The sequence below is a fragment of the Cyanistes caeruleus genome, chromosome Z (genome assembly GCF_971803275.1).
Source record: "Cyanistes caeruleus chromosome Z, bCyaCae1.hap1.1, whole genome shotgun sequence".
Taxonomy (NCBI): Eukaryota; Metazoa; Chordata; class Aves; order Passeriformes; family Paridae; genus Cyanistes; species Cyanistes caeruleus.
This window is the reverse complement of record NC_141732.1, coordinates 538,660-561,000: the sequence shown is the minus strand read 5'-3', so window position 1 is coordinate 561,000 and position 22,341 is coordinate 538,660. Positions and strand designations below refer to the sequence as shown.

The following is a 22,341-nucleotide window of genomic DNA, read 5'->3' as shown; positions in this document are numbered from 1 at the left end:
CATCAGGATTCCCAGAAAGCTGTAGAGACATGAGACACACATTCCGAATCTGTCTTTGTTTGTTTCCACTGTAGGTAACTTTATTGATCATTACTGAAAAGGAGTTAGTAGAGATTAAGTGCCAAGAGGCAGCTGTTCCTTCAGGTGTCCTTGCCCTGTCACAGACCCAAAATACCCTTCAGCCTCCAGCCTCGAGGGCCTGGGTGCAGCTTGTTTTCAACAAGGACAGGTTTTGTTCATACTGTGCGTGGGTTCAGCCCTTCTCCCTAAAGTCAGCTTCTCAGGAGAAGTCAGCACAGAAGCTGCAATACAGCTCAGTTCCATCCAGGGTAAGATCTCAATGCCTGAACCCTTCTAGGACTGGAGTGTTAAAGCACAGATAACAGCAGAGCAGATCAGGTTAAATTACAAATTGTTTTTGATACAAAAACATAAAATATCCCCTATTAGCATCAAGAAGGCATCCAAGTTTTAATACTCTCATTATAAAACTGTACCAGCATTTTTACTGAAAGCAATATAGATCTTGTATATATTTAGATTTGGTTCTGTTCTCGACAAGCAGTTGTGTGGCTGCTGCCAAACCCCCACTGCAGTTCAATGAACCTCAGTACAAATCACATGCATCACAAATACATAAATAGATCTAAATGACCCGGTATCAAAAATACATCCTATGCAAGAACCTCAGGTATAGTAAAAATCCCAGAACAGTCTGGGTTGGAAGGGACCTTAAAGAGTTCTGACCCCAGCTGCCACAGGCAGGCACACCTTCCACTAGAATCAACCTGTCCGTGAAAATTCAGACTTAATACATCTGTTCTCCCTGAAAGCAAAGGTGGCTACTAAAATGTGGAAAAAGCAGTAGACAGGAGCAGAAAAAAGACTGCAAAATTCTTATCTGACTTATTGCTACATGTAGAATCCATCAGTTCCATCAATCTGTTTTTTCCTAATCCTTGAAAGGTCAAATTGTATATGGTATTCTGAACACAGAGTAAAGAAAAAAAAGCACTTTTTATAAAAATAGCATCCATTTAAGTTAGATAAATCCTTATAAATACCAAAAGAAAACAGTTACTCTATAAAATATTGAGAGCATATGTTCCTGAAGCACCAGCATGACATCCCCAGGTTGAGGAGCTCAGTGAGGTGTTTATCCACACAGCCACAGCATTCCCCCTGCGCTGCCAGAGCTGTCCTGGCACACGTAGGCAGCTACAGCAGGTCTGGTGTCTGAACCTGCCATGGAATGGAGACAGGTTTGGGCCAGCCCAGCTCCAGTGTTCAGCTCTTGCAGGGGAAAGCACATGCAGAGATCACAAAGAACCCCAGCAACTTCAGTAGCACACTAATGTGAAGGCAAGAGACAAGGTCCTATGACTTGGAGTTAGGCTTCACCTACCAAGTGCTACAACTGTGTGAGGAGTAGCAACACTCGCACTCTTCTGCACCTGCATTAAGTGTAAACTTTCAGAACTTCATGAACTACAACTCTTCTGTAGTAGAGGAACCAGAGAGGAGCAGAGGGGCTTTAAAAAAGCAGTTTGGAAAGCTATTAAAACATAACAGGTTTAGAAACTTTAACATTTTTAGTGTTTGTAGCATTACAACTTTGGTGTTCAGATCTAGCAAATCAGCATATGCATGTAATCAGCCTCATCAAAACAGGTGTTCTATAATGAAAAATACCAATTCCATTTTCAGTGGTAGAGCTGCAGGATCTGACATTCCACTGTGAATCACAGGAATCAGAGCACTGTCCAAGTCATTCAGGTAGCTCTGTGGAAGGAGGTGCCCACCAGATCCTGCTAAGTATTCAACCTAGGAGGGAAACACATTAATTCTTTTTCAATTAACAAGACTATGCAAAAAGTGCTGTATCACAGTAGAAGAATATTTCAGCTACCACAAAGTGAGAAATTAATGACTAAGACAGCTTCTTCCCCAAGTGTCATCCTCAGCCTGGATCTTGGGTAGGGCAAAACTCTTGAAACATTCCTGGAGAGATCAAAGCTATTTACAAGGGAAGATACTTCAATGGAAAAGGAGTGTATGCAATAAAAGTTGAAAGCTTACCGTGTCTGAGTCAATGGAAACTCTGAGTCCTATCTTATTCATCCCGTTATTTTTCAAGGTTTTAAGGTGAGGGCAAAGAGCAGTGCTGCAGGCAATGGCAATCTCTTTTGCAAACAGCTGGGGAACAGCACTGGAGAGTTCATGATCCTTTACAAAATAGTAAACCTGAGACCAGAGAAAGGGAAGGGCAGTCAGCAGCCTGGTACATCCCAAAGTTAGGAAAAAGAGTAGTTCAGGATCACATAACAACGAGCAGGGCAAGCTTTGATGCTTGTTTGTTGGCAAAGCACCCAAGTATTTCATCCACACAATCAAAATATATCAGGAACCATAGGAATGCCTGCATTAAGCATTTGCAGAGCTGTCACTGCTAACAAATTTTAGATTTTTTTCAGAGGAGTAAAATGACAGGTGTGTAAACTCACCAAGAAGCTGCAGAGAATTTTCTGCCTGGCAAGATGGCTACACATTAATCAGCTAATTTTAGTAGTATCCCTTAGTACCATCACATAACCACTTAAATATTCAGAAAGCAATAAAAAAGGCTCAAGAACTATGTAATTCACTAACTTCAGTGCACTTCATAACTTTTCCCTCTCTTTTGAAGTCTCTGTATTGTGGTGCTTTTTCACTGTGAGTTCCTTCCATTGATTTTCCATCAACTGGGCTTATAATTCTATGGAAAACAATAGTATGATTAGTAATTTAAACAACACTCATAGTTTAGGTATAGTAACTTCTATGAAATAATATTTACCCATCCTTTAAGGCTATTTAAACAGCTTTACAACAAAATACAATACAGGACATGGACTATGAAAATACAGATGGTACAAAAAGAAGTATCCTAAACAGGGAACTAACAGCTTTAATAGAAACTTAATCTTGCAGGTTTAAGACACTATAAACCATCTTTGATATCACACACTTTCTGTCAAAACAATACTTTAGACTAATTTCAAGAAACTAAAGGCAGATATTTGAAGATTGGAAGCAAGAATTCTCTCAGGTATCTGGGTTTGGTAGTACATGTACCCTTTGTTTGTTTTCTCTTCATTGTCTACCCAGCAAATATCTACATATTCTTTCACGTCCCCTCCATCCGCTTCTCCACAGGTTATTTTGAAGTCCTTTTTGTCTCTTAATGCCTGACGAAGGCTTTCCATTGTTTCTTGTGTTATTTGTACCATTAGCCCATCTAGAAGAAAACCAGTTAAAATTCCACATTATCCACAGGAAAAGCAACACAGCTTTTTATAGAATCTTGGCTTAAATTCTACTAAGACCAACCATCTCCTACAGCTAATTAATAAATATACAAAAGTACTCCATCCCCCACCTACATCACTAAATGTTACATGAAAGAGGAAGAAAACCTTTTTTTTGTCAACAGAACTCAAAGTAAAAGATAATTTTTAAGTTAATTTTGGATTTATTTTATTTTCATATATGTGCCAATATATGCATTTCAGCAATAAGGCAATGAAAGTAGTTCCGTAAAGGAAAGACCTCCACAGATTAAACAGAGTTTAAATTTGCAAGTTTTAAAACTAGTAAGTGAACTATTGTGTATTTTTATGCAGCATTTGTCTGCAATAGGTTCAATACAAAATTAAAAAACCTGAAAAGAAATGTTTAGCTTTCTGAGGCATAAAGACCTTACACATGACTGCTGCTATTTTTTCCTCAAGTCTCTTAAGAGTAGAACAGAACAAAACTCTTACCTTCAACTATGCTGGATTTAGCTAAAAATCCTGAAGATGTTTTCAAGGCTCCATTAAACACCACAAAACTTGCACCTGTAACTAGAAAAAGTAGGAAGGAAGTGAGCACCACTTCATGCCACTCGAGTCAGTCATAGCTGACAATAAACTTGCACTCCTCTTAAAACACAAATTAATGTAACACCAGAACTGCATTTTCTCTGCAGCAGAACACTGAACCTTCCAATTCTGCTCCAGAAACATGATTTTTCTCCTCCAGACCTCTTACCTTTCCTGGGCTGTCCCGTGGCACTGATGGCCTGTGTGTGATAGTGGCCCTGCTTGTTCTGCACACACACCAAGTGAGAGTCTGCTTCAGTATTGAAACTGGCTCCAATGCTAATTACATGTTCATTAGAGGAACTGATCACCTTCATCACCTGTCAACACAAAATTTGTCATTGCACTGATAAATCTCACTAAGAGGGGATTTTTTGGTTCTTATTTGTTTGGGTTTTTTTTAATTACTAAGCAAAACATCATCATCAGAAAATCTGTAAGAGAGAATGTTTGACCACACATGTTAAAAGATTTTGAAGAAACTGCTGTTCTTTCAGTACTTACCAGCTTCCTTAAATCTCAACTCCTCATTATCCACCTTCCAGCATATCACAGAAGGAAGTGTGTGCTCAGGTAATTGCACGCCCTTCCCATTACACATTTAGGTCAGTGTAAAGTTCAGAGAGGGATTTTTCAAAGAGCTGATGGTAGAGGTGTGACTGGTATTACACAAAAAATGGAGACTAAATCAGCCTGGATTAGGAAAGATAAGATGGGTGTGCTCACCTCATTATACTTCCTTAGAGGTATTTTAATACAGCTTCTACCCATTTCCACATGAACAAACAAGTTGTCTATGGTATGCAGAGTATACTGGTAATTTCTAAGGTCCTATAACAGAAAAAGGTATTGTTAGCAGACAATTAACTATTGTTTTCTTAACTTTTCTTTACCTTCATCACTTAGAGATGTACTCTATACATCTCTAGGACTTCTAAAACACAGTAATATTAAGAGTGACTGAAGGATGCCTTTCTGCCCACTGCGTGTATGTGACAGGCACCTCAGTGAATACTTTAACAAATTCACAGCACTGACAAATTAGCTCTAATCAGTGAGTCATTTACTCCATGGCTACTTCATACACTAGAATGTATTAGAATCCCAGTGTTCTAGGGGAAGAAAAACTTCAACACCCTCCCTCTCTGAGAGAAAAGTGAAGCGTGGAAGCCACCATCTAGATGAGTCTCCTTCCAGGCTCACAGCCCCTACAGCTCTACCTTGTTGATTTACAGATTGAATACTGCACCGTTTCTTATCCCTTTCTGTGACAGAAGTAATCACCCATCGCCTCACCCTCTTCTGCAAAATTCTGTTTATTTCCAGAACAACAACATTAGGTATGAAATGGTCTCATTTGCTTTTACTACTTCAGCTGAAAAAAAAATATGAAGAGGCTCTTTTCACCAGCTGAGCCAGGCAGTGAGAGCCTTCCTCCATCAGCACAGCTGCAGCAAGGAGGGTATTTACAAAAGCATCTCGATGCACTAAGGTTTCCATGGGACTGGCATCCAGCACTAAGGATGTAAATCACAGGTGCCCTTTGCCTCAGGCACTGGTGTGGGGAGAGGCTCTGCATGTTCTCTAGCCGAGCATCTGCATCACAGGTGCCAAGGCACCCCCAAGAGAACATTTTGCAGTCATGCAGTGACTAAAACTGCTGCAAGGAGCACACATTGCCCCTGTCTGCTTCAGGCTGACACAGCCATGAAAGGGCAATCCAAATAACTCTCGTGCACAAAAAGAAACTCCACAGAAACCCCACTCAGCAGCAGCACAGCAGGAGGGTGCAGTTACACATTGGCACATCATCAGAGAGGCTGGGAGCTGGCTCATGGATTAGTGTGAGACTCCTACAAAAAAAAAAGGCTGCTCTTACATGGGGCACCTCCAGCTGATTCCTTACACAGTGATCTGCACACCTGTGCTGGCAAAAAGGAAAAAGGGGGCAAAGGCTGCAGTTTCATCTCAGCTATGATGGTCTCCAGACCCAGGAGAGGATGCAGTGATTGCCTAAATGAGACCTGCTCTGCTTTCCATGGCCTTGTCCTGATTGCTAGGATGGAAAGTGCTCAAAGTTCAATGTAAATATCAGAAGAGGGAAGTGCTAGGATGGAAAGTGCTGGAAGTTCAATGTAAGTTTCAGAAGAGGAAGGTTACTGGTCAGAAACAGAGGATTACTGCAATCTGAAATCAAATTATTTGGGTAACAGAGAAAGCTTCCACAAGGAGCAGCATGAATTCCAGACCTGACTTACGATTTTGCCAAAAAGTCCTTCACAAGAGACAGTCAAGCTGAATAACTATGGCACGGTTAAGTCTGTCTGGCAAAGAAACTACTACTGCAGTTAGTCCACAGTATCTGCCTGTCAAGTGTTTCTTCACATTTAAAATTGTCAGGTTTAATCCAGAATGCACCACAATGATGCTCGCAAGAGGAAAATGCACCTGGACAATGATGACTACCGGCATCAATGCAAATGCCAACATCTCCCTCACCCATTAAAGGCCATTTTTCACTACCAGAACTAGTGCATAATAATACAAGGTGAAACAAACAGCTTTTTTAACTTCCTCACCAGTTCTAAGTCAAATACGAAGAACAAAAACATTAGCTCTGCTTTCAAGATTCAGAATTTGTTTGGAGGATACTTTATGTAATTTTGACTACAACAGGAAGGGAACATAATAAAGCATCTACTCACAACAAGTAGATTCATAATCGTGCGTCCAATTTCTCCGAAGAGTGGCTTCCGGTGCCTGACACTTACCACAGGAGTTGGATAGGCTAGGAAATAAAAAGGTCATATGTACCTATCAACAAGGCTAAAACTTGCTATTCCAAGTAGTTTTATAGGTTTTTTTTTTCAGCTATAACCTGTCTCAATCTCAGTATCTGACCAGCTGAAGGAAGCAGAGCCCCTCTCTAATTCTCAGCCACTGTGTTGCTCCCCCCCACCACCCATGGTTATATCTGACAAAATTGGTTAAAAAAACAAAACACAGCAAGTGGTAACCAAGCAGCTGCCACCCTTGTCACCACGCAGACAGGTGGAGACAGAGGTGCACGGTGGGCTCCAGAAATCCACAAACAGGTGATGGGTACATGTTTACAGACTTGCAGCTTCTACAGTGGTGGGCTACAGCCTTTTTATATGCCTAGGTCTTCCAGTGTACTAATAAATTATCCTTACAAATAATCAATACCTTTATTCAGTTTATGAAGCAGTAATATTTTGTCAATATAATTAACTCAAATAATTTAATTCAAATAACCATTTTATTAGAGTGGTAACCTGGGCTGGTGAACATCCCTTCAAACATTTCTCCTACAACCAAAAAAAAAAAAAAATCTTTATATTTTACTGTCAGTTTTGGTTTCTTAGCTTTCTCATCTGCTAAGAGGAAAAAAATAATCAAAGAAGTCTAGCGGGACAGTGAACATTCCCAGGTGGCTCCACATGTTGGGCTTATACAAGTGTAATATAAAACACTGCAAAGATGATTTTAAAACAGCTTGCTTGTCCAAAAATTACTTGTATTTTCCAAAGGGAACTTCACATTTATACATCTACTGAAACCATTAAAACTTACCCGCATATTCTGCTCCCAACCTCAACATCAAACGGATTGGAAACACTTTTGCCCAGGGTATTTCCAGCTTATGGATAAGAATGCCACAAAGAAAAGGGTTATCTGGTAGAATCTGATCATCAAGTTTCTGAAAAGTTGGTGAAACAAACAGGAATCCTCCATGCTCTTTGTTGCTGAGAAAGTTTTCTGTAAAAGTAATGTTTTCCATATTTTTTATGAACCTTCCTGTGGAAAGAGGAATGGAGAGTGAGTGTTTACAGATCTGTGTCACTCCCACTTCAGTGGCAAAAGAACTGCTCTAAGCAGTGACCTCTGACAGATTTGCAAGCATTTATCTCACATCTTCCTGAAAGCTGTCAGGTACCTAAACCCACAGAATAAAAGCCCTGTACTTCATCACCAATGAACCTGACTATGAAACTAAATTTCTCCAAACAAATGCCAAAATTCCTAAACACATCAATTGATGAGTTTTGATCAAGACCTAAAATATTTACAAGTACTGTACTTCTACAAATGAAGTCCTAAAAATCATAGGCAGAAGGGCTCATACCCAGAATCTCCACCACAATATGACTAAACAAAAAAAACCCCTGCAAACAGGATGCTTACAGAAGTATATGAAACAAACATAAATTCTTTTGCTTCTGTTATTTAGAACTCTACTCTAACACTGCAAGCTCTTTCAACAGAATCATTACATAAATAATTCTAGAAAAATGACCTATCAGCTTTAGGTTTTAAAGATCAGCAAGAACATACTACACAAGAAAAAGTTAGACATTAAAATTACACACCTTTCATTCCATCTTTATAGATGTCAAGAAATAATTTGAATATTTCACTAGGGAAAACATCTTCATCTGGCAAACGCTGCAACAGAATGACAATTTCTGCCTGACCCAAACCATGCAGTCCATTTGTTGAGAAGCACCAGCACTTATCTGAGGAATCTTTAAAACAATAAGATACCACAATAATGCTGTTTTACATACAGAAAATAAAAATAAAAAAAAAAAAGGCTTGATTCAGTGGAAAAGAAAACATGTGATACTTACATGTTATTAACTTCACATTGACAAGCAAGTTTGCATTTAGAATAAAAGTCAATGGATGAGGACTTCCTTCCCCAAGCAGCAAGGTGACCTTTTGGTGAAATGGATGTTCCTCCACCAGAAGATCTAAATATATTAACACATGATACAGAGTTCAACATACCAGCCAATGACCCAGACCAAGAATCAGTTCACTGTGTGACACAGACATCCCATCCTCCTACTCTGGCAGTTATTTCCAAGATTGGAATAGCTACAGATCAACCAGGGAAGAGCATACCCTAAGATTCAAGGAACAGGTAGAACTGAAGCATCACCTTCTAACAAAGGTGCAAACCAGGGATACCCTTCCTTTGGAAATCCCTGACTGAATGTGTGCTGACTCTTCATCCATAGCCTGATCCTGTCAGACACCTCTGATGAGCACTGCCACCACCATAATGCAATTAAGTGGTGAAGCATTCTTCTCATAACGTACTGATCTTGTTAAAAATGCAGTCATTACCCAACATTCCAGTATGCAACAAATAAATTACATGAGAATTATATTAAAATATAAATTGCATGCACATGAGTCTGTATTTACAAGCCTGGGACAGCAGAAGGTGTCCCTGCCCATGGCAGGGGGTGGCCCTGGATGAGCTTTCAGGTCTCTTCCAACCCAAATGATTCCAGGATTCTATGAGTAAACATTAACAATTTTCTCAAAATGTTAGCAGGCTTTACCTTTCCCTTTTTCATCCAGTGCCAGCAGAAGCGGTGGCAGCTGATCACCATCAGGAAGAAGGCTGATCTCCCGTGGCACCCGGTTTTCTACCCCACACAGAGCTCTGTAACTTGAAGCAGTGACAGGCACATCCCGTGTGCTCTGACCCACTGAACCGGCACTGCTCTTCACAGCTGCTGCAGGGGAACACTCTTCAGTCCCTAGAGTGACAGACTGGTAACTAGGTGTCACCTCACTCTGGCCTGGACTGGCCTGCTTTGCACCATCTAAAGGGACAGAAGGATGCAATGCTTCCATTCTTGTAACCTTACCTACTTCTTCGTTCAGTTTTTGATTTACATCAGTTGCCAACTCATCTTCCTCTGGGTTTGCAGCCTGTGAAAAAGAAATAACAAAAAAAAAAAATAAAAATCTTTACCGTCTCACAACCAAGTAAACTTTCATTATTAGCATTCTAAAAGCAAAAAGAGAAAAATCTATCACAAAAGTTGAGAATACATTTCCTCCTAATAAGAAGAAAGCCAGCAAATCTCTCCTAGATACTCTTCTGTGTTTTGTTTAGGTGTTACACGGGTGAAGATGCATAGTTAATTTATTTGCTTGGTAACACAAAATAGATCAGCAGTTGAGTACTGCAAACATATTTCTACACCATTTCTGCTGTTTTACTGATAGCTGAATGTAGCTTTGCTCAGTCTGATTAATTTCCAGTTTGGAGTCAAACCCAAACTGCTCCCCCAGCAAGACAGGTATGACAAGCCAAGAACAAAGACACGCTGGGATGTCAGCTGTCATAAAAATATAAAATGAAAAAACCAACACCCCCCAAGACCCCTCCAAAAAAAACATAGATGCACATTATCTTTCTTTAGACTTGCATTCTATATCCAGAGGGAAGATTTTGTCCATACAACAAGAAAAAACCAGACAACTTTATGATTGCCCTGTAGCAGCTCTCCTGGTGTCCCATCAGCTTCTAGCAAATCCTCCATTTAACAAATATGCTGCCACAAAATGAAAAAAAACCAAACCACCAACCCCAAAGGGAAGGCTCCACAAAAACACAGACAAAAACATGGCTAAATTGGTTCACAGTAGACTTCTTCCCTGAATCTGCTACCTGGTGTTTCATACCATTTGGTGGTTTTGCCCTTGACAGCACCCTGTGGCAGCACTTTCAGGATTTTGTGCTGCCTTTGCTTCAGAGCTGCACTGTGCTGGTTTTGTCTGAGCTTCTAAGGCTGCACAGGAGAACTATCTACTAATTGTCTTCCACTTACTTTGTCCATGCTGCTCTTAGCTTTAGACACTGCTCATCTTCTGCAAGTGCAAATACCCTACTCTTTCCCCAACATAAGAGAAAAAAATCAAATCTTTTGATTCAAATCAAGAGCTGATTACTCCAACTCTTTTGATTTGATTACTACAATTTGTCAAGAGTAAAACCTGATTTAAATGCTGTACACCTGATAAGTGTTCAGATCATCTATATGCAAATAAAAATTATCTGGTTTTTTAGCTTTAACAATATATTTTAAAAACTCTTGAGTGCTGTGAGAAGCATGGAATTTAGATTATTACTTTAGACAGTGCTTCAGTGCTATGTTTTATCTCAAAAAGGCTTCACCTGAGGAGCCTCACTAAGCCTTTCCACAGCAAACCTATACCTCTTCTTTGGACTTTTCTTTTAAAGGGCCATTCATTCAAGAGTATGCATGTGACTCATGATAAAAAAAACAATCCCCCTCTCAGCTCAATATCAGTTCACAGTAGAAGCAATACACAGAATTTGTTGCACCTTATAATGCAGTATTGCAGGGCATTAAGCAACTTGGTTAGTCTAATCCATCGGGGGAACTATAGCAGGCCACTGGAATAAAAACAACTACAAACTTGTACTATAAGTGTGTTGCTAATGACAGGAAGAACTGTCATGCTAATGACAAGAACTGTGCCTGAGGTCACCTTCACAAAAGTGGTTCATCAAACATTGTGCACAAAAAAACTGCTTTGGCAAATTTTCAGCCCCTCCAGTTTTGAAGTTCACAGACACCTCAAACCAAACAAGGTTTTCCTTTGAAAACTTTGCTTGGTGTTACTCAGATTGAAAATCACTACAATGTTTTTCGACCCAAGGACTTCACAGCCCCTGCCAAAAATACTGTCCCAGATTCCAAAGGCTGTGAATCAGAAGTCATGGTGTGTAAGGGGCACCATGCAAGGCAAGCAAAGGTGTCCCAACAGGTAACTGAGGCAGGTAAACCATCCGACTCCTACCGTGAGCGTCTCTGGCAGGTCCGTGGTCACTGGGCTGGAGTCCTGCGACCTCTTTGCTCCTGAGGACAGCTTTGCTGTGTCTGCCACTTCCCCATTTGGCAAAATACCATCTGCAAACCAAACCCTCTTCTGCTCTCTGGGGCAGAGCCCTGCGACAGGTTCAAACAACAACTCTGCATTAATGCACTGCTCCTGTAGCTGCAAGGGACAAAAATGAAGCCCCTTCTCCAAACCACATGTGCAGACAATCTGTTTACTGGAACCAAGCACAGGCAGAGGCTGACATTAGCCAGTCTCCAATCAGGCAAATACACACAACAAAATCTCTCACTTGCAGAGGAAGCTGCCCTGCTACACTTAAGTCTACCAATTCATATTACAGAAGGCTACTTCCTCTATCATCCCTCTCTAGTGACATAAGACTGAAATGCGTATCACAACTAAAAGATGAAATACACTCTAAAAAAGTTAATTTATCATGTTGTTTGAAAATGTATTTACTTTGAAAAAGATCAGATCTTTAACAAAAGTGGAACAAAGACATTAGTTCACCACTAATCATTTGTATTTACACAGAGAATGAACTTTTGCTCCTTCCTTGTAACTTCTCCCTGAACAGTTACTTTTTGTTTTTACTCTTAAGATTGGCAGCCCAACACAAGCCAGAGATCTCTGAAGACATGTAAAAATTATAAAATGAACCGCCACACAAGAAGATTTAGAATATAAACAGAGAGGGCAATGAAAAAAGTAACACCCACATTTCATAAATGGAGACTAAGGACCAGCTTGGGCCTGGCACCAAACCTGGGAAGTGAAAGTGTTTACATTCAGAGTGTTGCTGCTTCACACAAAAAATACCAATGATAAATCCCAGGCATGATAAGCAACTCTTCCCAAAGAGACTCTCAAAGCATTAGATCTGTACCTTCAAGACCAGGTTGTTTAAGTGCTGAGACAGGCAACAGTGCAGATGGTGAAGGAGAGCTGGCACCACCAGGCATCTGGGCCTCCTCTACAGGTGGAACAGCGGACGAATGTTCAGAGGAAACACTGGAATTGGGGACAGGACCAGTTGGACTCATCATCCTTTCAAATGCCTGTGCTAAAATAATGTGGTTAGTTTTTAAGATCACACAATTGATTAAATTTCATTTGCAGAGCAGATCTGCAGGTGGGTGGGGGTTTTCAGGCAGAGGTAATGCACGGTTTGTGATCTGGCTATGAAAAATAAACACTCAAAACTGTTGTATGGAGGAAAAAATTTATATTTATTTTCTACCTGCATAATTGCCTCGTTTCTCATGAGATAAAGAGACCTCCCCCTGTCCTCCTGGCAGCATTGCAGTGACTACATCACTGTGACCCCTGACCCTTGGGGCAAATACGTGTCACATCTGTCAGGCTGAACTCCTATGCCTATTAAACATCTGACATATTTTCAACTTGTTATTTACATACGCATCAACAGGACCTCAACTGTTTCTCCTGATGTTTTCATAAGCATCCATGGCTATCTTCCCGTTAAGAAAAGGTTATTTGATGAGTCATTTACTGCAGCCCTGGTAAGTGACTTGTAAAAACACCAGGACAGGAAGCAACATAAAGCGGGCAAAAAATGTGTGAGAACAAGCAGGGATGTGGCCTTTAAACACGCAGAGGGCTACTGTGGAGGGAGGGTAGCTTCTGCTAGGTTCCTGTCACAGATGACTCAACAGGATAAATTGTATTCTTCTATAACTTCCTATTTAGTCCTATGGAGTTAAAAACTAATTTTATTTTTTTAATAAAAAAAATAACCAACTTGAGACTCAAAGTAAGAACTGGAATCCATCTAAGAGGTACAATTATTCTCTTTATCCCTCCATCTCAGCAAGAGAAAAACCTACACCAATTAAAGTAATCAAGCTCCCCAGAAAGAACAAAGGTTTAAGAGATATTTCAATAGTTACTGCAATTACTCAAAAAAACCTTTTTACCTTTATTAATATCATCATAACAGCCAGTGCAGACTCTCGCTTCCTTCTCCATGTATTGGAGTTTGCATTTTCGTTTGCAACAGCTACCACAAAAAACCTGAATCAGAAAAGGATTGCATTAAATAATACAGACATACTGCACAGCAAATTGGAAACTCTTCCAAAAAATACACTTGCTTCATTCTAAACCATCTGCAGCCTTGCACTCAAGCCTGTATCTCAATCCCTGACAAAGAAATCCTCAGAAAAAAGATAAACAAAGAACAAAACCCACAATATACACCCAGCAGAAAGCAGCAACATAGAGGACCCAACTGAAGTGATATTAAAATTCTTCTCTGGAGAGATGAAAAGGATTTCAGTTTATACCACATATTCACTCCTACTTTTGTGCATCCCATAAGCATTTCACTTTAAGCAGCAGTGCTAGGGCCAAGGGCTGAGCAGCAGAGCTGGGACCTGCTGTGGTGCTTTAGGACCACCTGTGCAGCGCTGTGCGCTCACCACAGCTCCCAGGAGGCTGCTAGCAGTCTGCCAGACCTGGGGCTGCCTCCCCACCCTGGGACAGCAGGCTGCCCACAGCCCTCTCTGCAGGCTGCCCACAGCCCTCTCTGCAGGCTGCCCACAGCCCTCTCTGCAGGCTGCCCACAGCCCTCTCTCCTGCTCCCTCAGCAAGAACAAGCAGCGCTGCCTGCATGGGACAAGCTCCCTTCACTCAAGTATTTCCAAAGAACGCTGCTTTGGAAGAACAGAATATGCTCTTCTATTCCAACAGCGTATATATCCTGTCTATTTTTAAGCAGAAACAAGGGGGAAAGTGTGTCTCATTAGCCTGGACAACATCTACACAGTCCCATTCAAAGAATTATGTCTTTAGAATAGCTGGTGTTTTGCAAGAGTTGCCATAAATATCTGGAGCTTTTGTCACTTTCCCCTCTTGTTCTCTCAAAGATGATCTGCAAGTTTTTAACGAGTCACACCATTTTTAGCTATATGCAGACTCTGAAGCCTTTACTAAAAGGTCTTCTGAAACCCTTAAAGGTCTCCTCTACTCCTAATTGCTCCCAATCAAAGTGGATCAAGGGGGGTGGGAATCCAAAACAGTAGCATCACAGGAAAAAAGAAAGTTATTACAATGGACTCCTCTAAGCAGGAAAAGTCTCTGTAAAAGCACTGATCATTGATTGATCGGTGTAATATGAGCTAAAAAAAGAAACTGTTCCAGCTGCTTCTGGATTAGTGCCACAGGTAATCTACCTCAACAGGAAACACGCATGCTCAGTACATACGTTAAGAATGTAATTGATGAGGATTAATTGCTAATTACTTATAATCCACTTCAGGGCCTCAAATGCCAGGCAGCACAATCTCCTGCAAGGACTTTTCTCCCCATACCCCTGGTGACACTGGGACCTGCAGGAGGATTAATCCTAATGCACCTAAAAGGTGAAGGCAAGCTAAGGGACAGCAGAAAGGAGGTGAATAGCAGGCTGTTGGGCAAACAAACGGGTCCTGGTTGAACCAGAAAGAAGAAAGGTACCACAGCAAGAGATGAACACCTGGACAATGGAACTGCAAAGCTGACTGGCCTTGTGAGGGCTGCAGGTGGGAGAGAAAACAGGCACCATAACTTCACACCTCCCTCCAGTACAGATGCCAGAGTCCACAAATATTGCCATTTTATTGATAAAAAAGATGTAGGATCATGGGAATCCATACAATTGCCTTCAGTCCACAGAGGACAACTGAATTCCTACCAGTTTTCCCTTATTTCCCAAGTGGCTGAAAACACAACGACCAACAGCTTCACAAGGAATGTCTGATTTGGGATTCTTTTGAGACAACAAAAATGTTGCTTTAAAAAGACAAAAAGTCTTGTGAGGCAGAAAGTTAAGCTGCACATTCAGAAAAGCTAATTGCCCAGCACTCCCACACCTGTAAGGTTCAGACAACCCATGCTGCCCTCACTCACTCTCCTAATGAAGAGACATTGTGATGCTCCCACTAATTACACTGCTGCTCTGCCAAGAGCCCCTCACAGTGTGACAGTGTGTGTGACACACTCACAGCTGTCACCAGGGTGACAGTGCAGGGTCTCCCATCCCCATCTCTAGACAAGGTGTGAGAACTTCAAGGTGTGAGAATGTAGTCAATCAGTCTGATGACTAAAACAGAACCCACTCTGAAGGACTGCATTTTAAACCATGACAAAATCTCACCAGGATATTCTAGCAATAAGTTCAATGGCTTCCAGGCCAGCACAAGGAGTTCTTCATTTCCTGGACACTCCAACTCACACCTACATTTTAGTTCACACTGGCTGCTGCTGAGTAAATGAGCATCATGTTTTGAATACACATTGCTAGAAGAGAGGTGGAAAGAAAAAATACCATGCCTTTCCAGGTGGTGCTTAACACTGGGGATGCAAAAATTTAGTACTGACACTAGTCTTTGCTCTGTCTCCACATCCTTAAAGCTTACAGAGCAACACTGAATGGTGAGGTCATTACTGCTAGCATTTCCATTCATGCACTAGTACAAGACACAGTAGATCACAAGGGAATTCTGAACAGAGTATCAGCTTTGGCATCTCTTACTCTCTGTAGAAGACCTCAGGCTGAAAAAAAGTTCTGCAGTTACTCAATTAGTTGGTGAATCACATACTTTTACCCTGAAAATGAGTTCCTTAGAAAATGATACTTCTAAACACACTGGAAGACAGATTTAGACCATAAATTCCTTTGCATTGGTACCTCTGCTACAGCTCCTGAAAGAATTAAATTCCTTCAGGCTCATGGGCAGTGCTCTACAGTTACAGTCACTAGTAAAACCACTGGATTCTCATCATCACCACCTCAATTTTTTAAAACATAAAAAGTTAAGTTAAAAGCTCAATAACAGGCTGATTCAGTATGATTATGATGAAACAGTCCATCATCTCATCTCCCCTCCTCTGTGCAAAACACATCAGCCTAGCCACTAATGGCAGATAAGAACATACTTCATACTTTCTTTTAAACACAATTTTCACAAAAAAAAGGTCATATGTTTCTTAATTAACATCAGCCTTTTCCAAAAGTCTTTAGGTTCCCACGGAGGGAAAATAAAAGCCGGTCTTTGTTAAATAATGTACTTTGAGCCTAGAAAACTTCTATCAGTATTCTTTCCCTTCTCCATCTCGGTCATGCCTAAATCATAATCTCCATTTCCTGTCAGCAGCACAGGGCCCCTCTCCAGTAACTCACCTTCCCACAGGCTCGGCAGTGGTGCCGTCTCTTTGTGAAGGTGAACTTGGCCTGGCATTTCATGCAGTTGGGTGCCTCTGAGTCCGGGACCCACAAGGGCTGTTTACACGGCAGAGCTGGAGGTGTTTTACGTGATTCAGTGCTTTCAGATGTTTGATTTCCTCCTTCAGAGCTGCTTTCCCCAAGGTCAGATTTATTACCAACATTTACACTGCTGTCTGAGGCATCAAGGGAAGCTTCCTGGGTATCAGAACCAGATTCCCGGTTTTCTCTTTCAAGTTCATTTATTCTGTTCAGTTGTTTCTGAGCAGCAGCTCCTTGGGAAAGGTGAGGCAACTGCTTTGGTCTGGCACCTTTAATACAAACATCAGAAGCCAGAGCTCCACTGCCACTCTCAGTCATGCTCTGACTGTGAGACATGCTGATTTCTGCTGTAGCTTCCACTTCACTGTCGGGAATAGATGCTTTAAGGTTACTATTAGTGCTCGTTATCTCCTCCAGTTTTGTTTGCCTAAATTCTTCATTGACCTCTGTGAAATCCAGGTTGCTCAGATCTGTTAAATTCCCTCCACCTGCATCAGCTTCCATCAAGTTACCATCATTGTCTGAAGACTTCAACACACTGGACTGCAGACTTTGTCCGTACAAGAAATCATCAAGCTCAGCGTCGCTTATTAGAATATCACTTTTAATAACATTCTCCTCAAGAGTAAAGTCAGCCATAACAGAGCTCATGCTCTCATCATAAAAAGTGTCCACACCAACATCATATGGCTCAGCTCCAAGGTCAAGAAAAGCAGAAGCAAAAGCTTTGATATGCTGAGAATCACCATCATCAATGACATTCTCAGTACTGTACTTCTCTCCATCCCTACTTTTTTCTGCACTACTTTCATTGATTTCAGCTAAATCTTCTTGGCCATGCCAGCCAGTATTTTCACAGGACTCCCTGCCAGGAAGAGGAGTTTTAGACTCTCCAGCATTAACAGTTACAGTATCACTAATAACCTCTGCCACTGCGTTTTGAGGTAGAGGATTAACCTTTTCTTCTGTTTCAACTAATGAACCACACATGGTCACAGGAAGGGAAAGACAAGACAGAGATGTCTGGACATCCTCAGGTGACATACACGAACTGGAAACACAGCTTAATATCTCACTGCTGTTAAGTTCTTCACTACCTACATTGTCTTCTGTGCCTTTCTTTTCCAATTCTACTTCAGCTCCTATCTGACACGAGGAAGCTGGTAAGACACCATTTCCAGGTAATGTTGCATTGCTGCTGTACAATGGATGCCTCTTTGGCAGATCTGAAGGCTTGGAATCAGCATTAGTCCCACTGTTTGGGTCTCCCTTTCCTATGGCATTTCCTCCATGCACTTCTTTGCTTGCTGCAGAGCATGCATTGTCATCTTGTGGTTCAAAGGGCAGTTTTTCACAGGCTTTCTCATCTTTGGGACTGTGTGCTTTCAAGCTCTGGGATGTTACAGTGACACATTCAGTATCCAGGGCTGCAGTTTGCTCAGGGTGGTGGAGTACTTCATCACTCTTGACAGGTTCTGTCCTGTGTTGATCATCACACAGACCCAGGACTGCCCCTGCTGCGTAACTCTCCGATTTTAAAGCGAAATTATTGATTTTCTGTGTTGTAAGATGCCCTGAATCTTGTAACACCACGTCCCCATCACTCTGCTTTGTGCTGGCAGCACCACTGCAGCCAGGTGGTGTCAGACACAGAGGAACAGGGACACAAGACACGCCACAGCCAGCGGGCCCTTGGCTGCCCTGGAAGTCATCCGGCTGCAGCTGCTGAGTCCCTTCATGAGCAGCCACTGGGTGGATTAAATTCGCTGTGTCACTGACAAGATCACACACAGGTATGCTGCACCTGCCCAGGTTCAAAGCCTGAGTTTCATTTACGGGACCACTGTTCACAGTGGACAAAAGGTCAGGTCCAGTAACACCCTTCTCTTTGGGTGGTGAGTAACTCAGCACATCACTTGTGCCTGCAGGGGCATGGAGAGAGCTCTCCTCTGGGGCAGGACATCTGGCAGCATCCTCTGGCAGTTCTGGTGTGGGGTGTGCATGCTCTAAGCAATCCAGGACTGAAGAGAGCTTTGAGTCATATGGATTTTGAGGTGTTGTGAAGCACTCACATTCATCTATTTTAAGCAAGAAGAGATCAAAAGCAAAGTTTATAAGACTCCTCTCCTTCCACAGTGTACTCCCTCTCAATCCCATCTATTCATCAATACAAGCTTTTACTTAGCAGATGCTACTTTCAAACTCCATGGTAACAGTCATTTGACCATGTACTTCCACGAAAAGGCAATGCAGAAACCAACCTGTATTCTGCTCAAATTCATCAAGCAGTTTGTCCAAGTCACAGACTGCAGCTTTAAAGTAACTGTCCATTCTAGTCACAGTTCTAATGAAGCTTTAGCCTTCTTAAACCTACAGAGAAAAACACAGCATTTAATTCAAAGCAATTTTTGTTTACAAAGCCCAAGTGTTCATATGCTGTCATAAGCCAGCAGCTCATATGAGGTATTTCTTTATTTTTATTAATACTTTGTTCTCTCACAATGTAAACAAACACTAAACACAAAGAGGGCTGCAGCCTCCAAGTATTCTGGATATGCTCAGTGTATTCAGCACTATGAACAATACACCCCAGATTCACTTCATATAGCAAAATTGAGGCTACTTAAAAAAAAAATAAAATCTGAAAGCATCTGCTATGGCATTAAAATGTCAGCAAGTTTAAAACCTGAAGGAATATTAGGACCTTCTAGTCTGACCCCATAAACATTTTACACTGCACAGTTCAGAGGCAAAAAAAAAAACAGGCCATTATTATCTTTCAACACAATTGAACTCTGTATATAATAATAATAATTAAAAATACAACATGGTAATTCAGCTAATGATTTCTGTTCCACTCATAACACATAAATAATTACACTTCTAAGTCCCCAAGAACATAAAACTCTTATTTTAGACTTACCAGCTCATCAGAAGGCTATTTATTAATCAATCACATTCCCCACTCCCCATAAACACCCTGGTTTATTTGTTTAATGAACTTCTCCTCAATCTTATGCCTTTTTGCTCACTCAGACTTGCTTTCCAACTGCACATCTTTTTCAATGTCTGAATGCCCATAAATTGGTGTTCATAGTACCTATCAAAAATCAGTATTTACAGTTCATTTGAGCAAACTGAAGGACTGAGATCCATTTAGTCTAATGTCTGTAAACCTACACCTGCCGAGAGCTGTCCAGTTTCCTTCTGCTTTTATCAGTGCAGTCAGCCCCTGCACTGGCTGACTTCACACCCTGCCCCAATGCCACTGTGTTCTGACCACCAGTAATGCCCACTCGTTCCTCTAAAAGCTCAGACAAATACTTAAACCCTCTCACACGGCTCACGCCACCCTGCAGCTACAGATCTAGATTCCATGCCTTACTTCCCCGGCTAAGCTCTAAGGTTTCCCCTCCCGAATAGCTCAGATGAGGAGCTTTAACCAAGGTTAATATGTAACTGTTCACCACATGTGATGCAATTATTAACCACTTTAATATGCACGGGACAAGAATGCTTTAAGGCAACGTCCAGTGAAAGCGTAAGAAAGGTGAAACAAATACGTGTTTAACATTGTACCCGTATGTAAGCCAAAAATGAACAATCTGAATATATCACTGGTTTGATATCCATAGCCATCATTAGTCACACCCCAAAACAAGTCTCTGACAGCTGTCTAGAGGGCTGGAAGAGCAGCAAGCAGAGACTTGGTGCCCCTTCTCCTCACCCTTCTGAATACAGCTCTTTCCTGTAACAATCACGACCTCCTGGCAAGGAGGATGTAACAACATGAACTGGAAGTTATTTCAATTAAGAACCTCACACGATTAACAGCTTTTGGTGATTCACTGAGACACATCAAAGTGCACATCCCATCTCTAAAGCACGTATCTGTGGACAGTCAATAGCCAGATAGACCACATAAACAAGAAATATTGAAGGGTTACAAGAAAACCGGGCATCAGAAGATACGTAATGCTGATTCGTGTTCTCTGTAGGTATTTATTATACAGCCTCACCACATATCACAGACATCAATAACAACAGAAGTTTATGAAAAACAAAAACCTTCCCTATTTAAAACAAAAAATATAGAGGAGAAGCAAGTAATTATTTAATCTACCTTTGTCTTGTACTTAAAAAGGCCTAGAGAATATTCATCCTGTTGCACTCTTGAGAGACACACAATAAATTTTGATTTAAGCATAAGGGCATTATTAGGCTACAACACTATCTATTATTAGATTATAGCGCTAATTAGAAGGGTGCATTGATGCTGTACAGTGTTGGCCCAGTAAACTCTCCAAAAAAGGGAAGAATTCAATGAAGAGAACTGCAGAACTAAAATCATATGCCAATATTTACATCTACTTAATACAGATTAACTCAATTCTACAGAGAGCTCAGAAAACTATCATACCGCAGTCTACCAACACAACAATGTTATTTTGTTTGGGTAAATCTTTTTTTAAAATAAAATGGTTATTTGAATTGGTGAAGTATTTTGAATAACTAACCTAACCTTGAAAAAACTAGTATATATATTATTCCTAATTTCATTACTGTTTCCTCAAATTTTTCATAGGTTTTCATCTTTTCTATAATAAGCCTACAGGCAAAAAACTGAAACCCACAACAAAATCAAAACTCCCAAAACAGGGCAGACCAGCAGTAACCCCTTGTCCCTCTTGCACCTCTCTGTCCTGACTCCATGGGCCTGCATCACCAAAGAATTGTAAAAACCTTCTAGTTCCTCATGTTTCAAATCCTCCTTCAGCAAGAGGAACGAGTTTTATTTTCTGCTGCCTGGATTTGCCTGCAGCCTGTCCCAATACTAACACTAATGGATCAGAAGCTACGAAAAAGCTCCGGTGACACATTTTCATTAAATGGCTGCTTGCTTCCCTGAGTGAAGGGTCCGGAGGAGCCACATGCTTCAGCAAACTGCTTTTGTTCTGAGCCTATTTCTTTAACACTTGTAACACAAGAATTACACTATATTCTAACAACAGAAACCAGGAGCACCGCCACTGGACACCTTTTTTAGGTAGGCACAACTGCTGTTTTCTGAACTTGTCTTTTAGAGCTCTGAATGAAGTCACTAGACACTCTCTAAACTGGATCACAGATTAGCATTTTTTTAAAATAAACTTAATGCTTATAAATTTATCTGAGGCACTAGGTCCCTAACAGTGCAAGGAGCCATACAACTTAAGGATCTCCCCAGCCCCATTTTATAGATTTTTGTTTTTAAACTTTTTAACAATATTTAAATCACTGTCTGTTAAAGACTATACGCTTTCAGATAGATTAAATAATGAAGAAAGATAGATTAAATATTTAGGTAGGAGGAGACTTGAAGATAAAATAGCAGTCCATCTCAGATTGGGAAAATAATAATCAAAGCACAAAAGATACTAAAAAAAGTGCTCACTGGACCTGTCACTTCTCCAGATAAACCTTTGTTGTGTCTCTAAA

The 22,341-nt window shown here is 41.0% G+C and overlaps 1 protein-coding gene across 2 annotated transcripts; it reads right to left on the bottom strand.

Moving 5' to 3' along the window:
• Window positions 1-54: 54 nt before the first annotated feature.
• On the bottom strand, window positions 55-19,225 carry ZFYVE16 (zinc finger FYVE-type containing 16). 2 transcript variants are annotated; one of them, XM_023944793.2, is made up of 18 exons: window positions 19,125-19,225; window positions 16,780-18,941; window positions 13,535-13,631; window positions 12,484-12,660; window positions 11,556-11,704; window positions 9,590-9,653; window positions 9,278-9,478; window positions 8,555-8,677; window positions 8,294-8,449; window positions 7,497-7,721; window positions 6,608-6,690; window positions 4,629-4,733; window positions 4,072-4,222; window positions 3,804-3,884; window positions 3,115-3,277; window positions 2,650-2,755; window positions 2,080-2,244; window positions 55-1,824 (listed from the first exon to the last, which is right to left on the bottom strand). In XM_023944793.2, the coding sequence occupies exons 1-18, from the start codon at window positions 19,192-19,194 to the stop codon at window positions 1,663-1,665; spliced, it is 4,440 nt and encodes a 1,479-aa protein (XP_023800561.2). In that variant the 5' UTR covers window positions 19,195-19,225; the 3' UTR covers window positions 55-1,662. The 2 variants fall into 2 exon arrangements, with proteins under 2 accessions (XP_023800561.2, XP_023800558.2); XM_023944790.2 differs by having other exon boundaries at window positions 9,278-9,653.
• Window positions 19,226-22,341: the final 3,116 nt, after the last annotated feature.

What these genes read in the sequence shown, in the direction of transcription:
- ZFYVE16 (XM_023944790.2), bottom strand. Translation starts at nt 19,194, where the DNA reads ATGGACAGTTACTTTAAAGCTGCAGTCTGTGACTTGGACAAACTGCTT. An exon ending in TGAATTTGAGCAGAATACAG is followed by an intron (nt 18,942 to 19,124) that starts GTTGGTTTCTGC and finishes TGCTTAAAATAG; the next exon opens with ATGAATGTGAGTGCTTCACA. An exon ending in CACGGGACAGCCCAGGAAAG is followed by an intron (nt 3,885 to 4,071) that starts GTAAGAGGTCTG and finishes TACTTTTTCTAG; the next exon opens with TTACAGGTGCAAGTTTTGTG.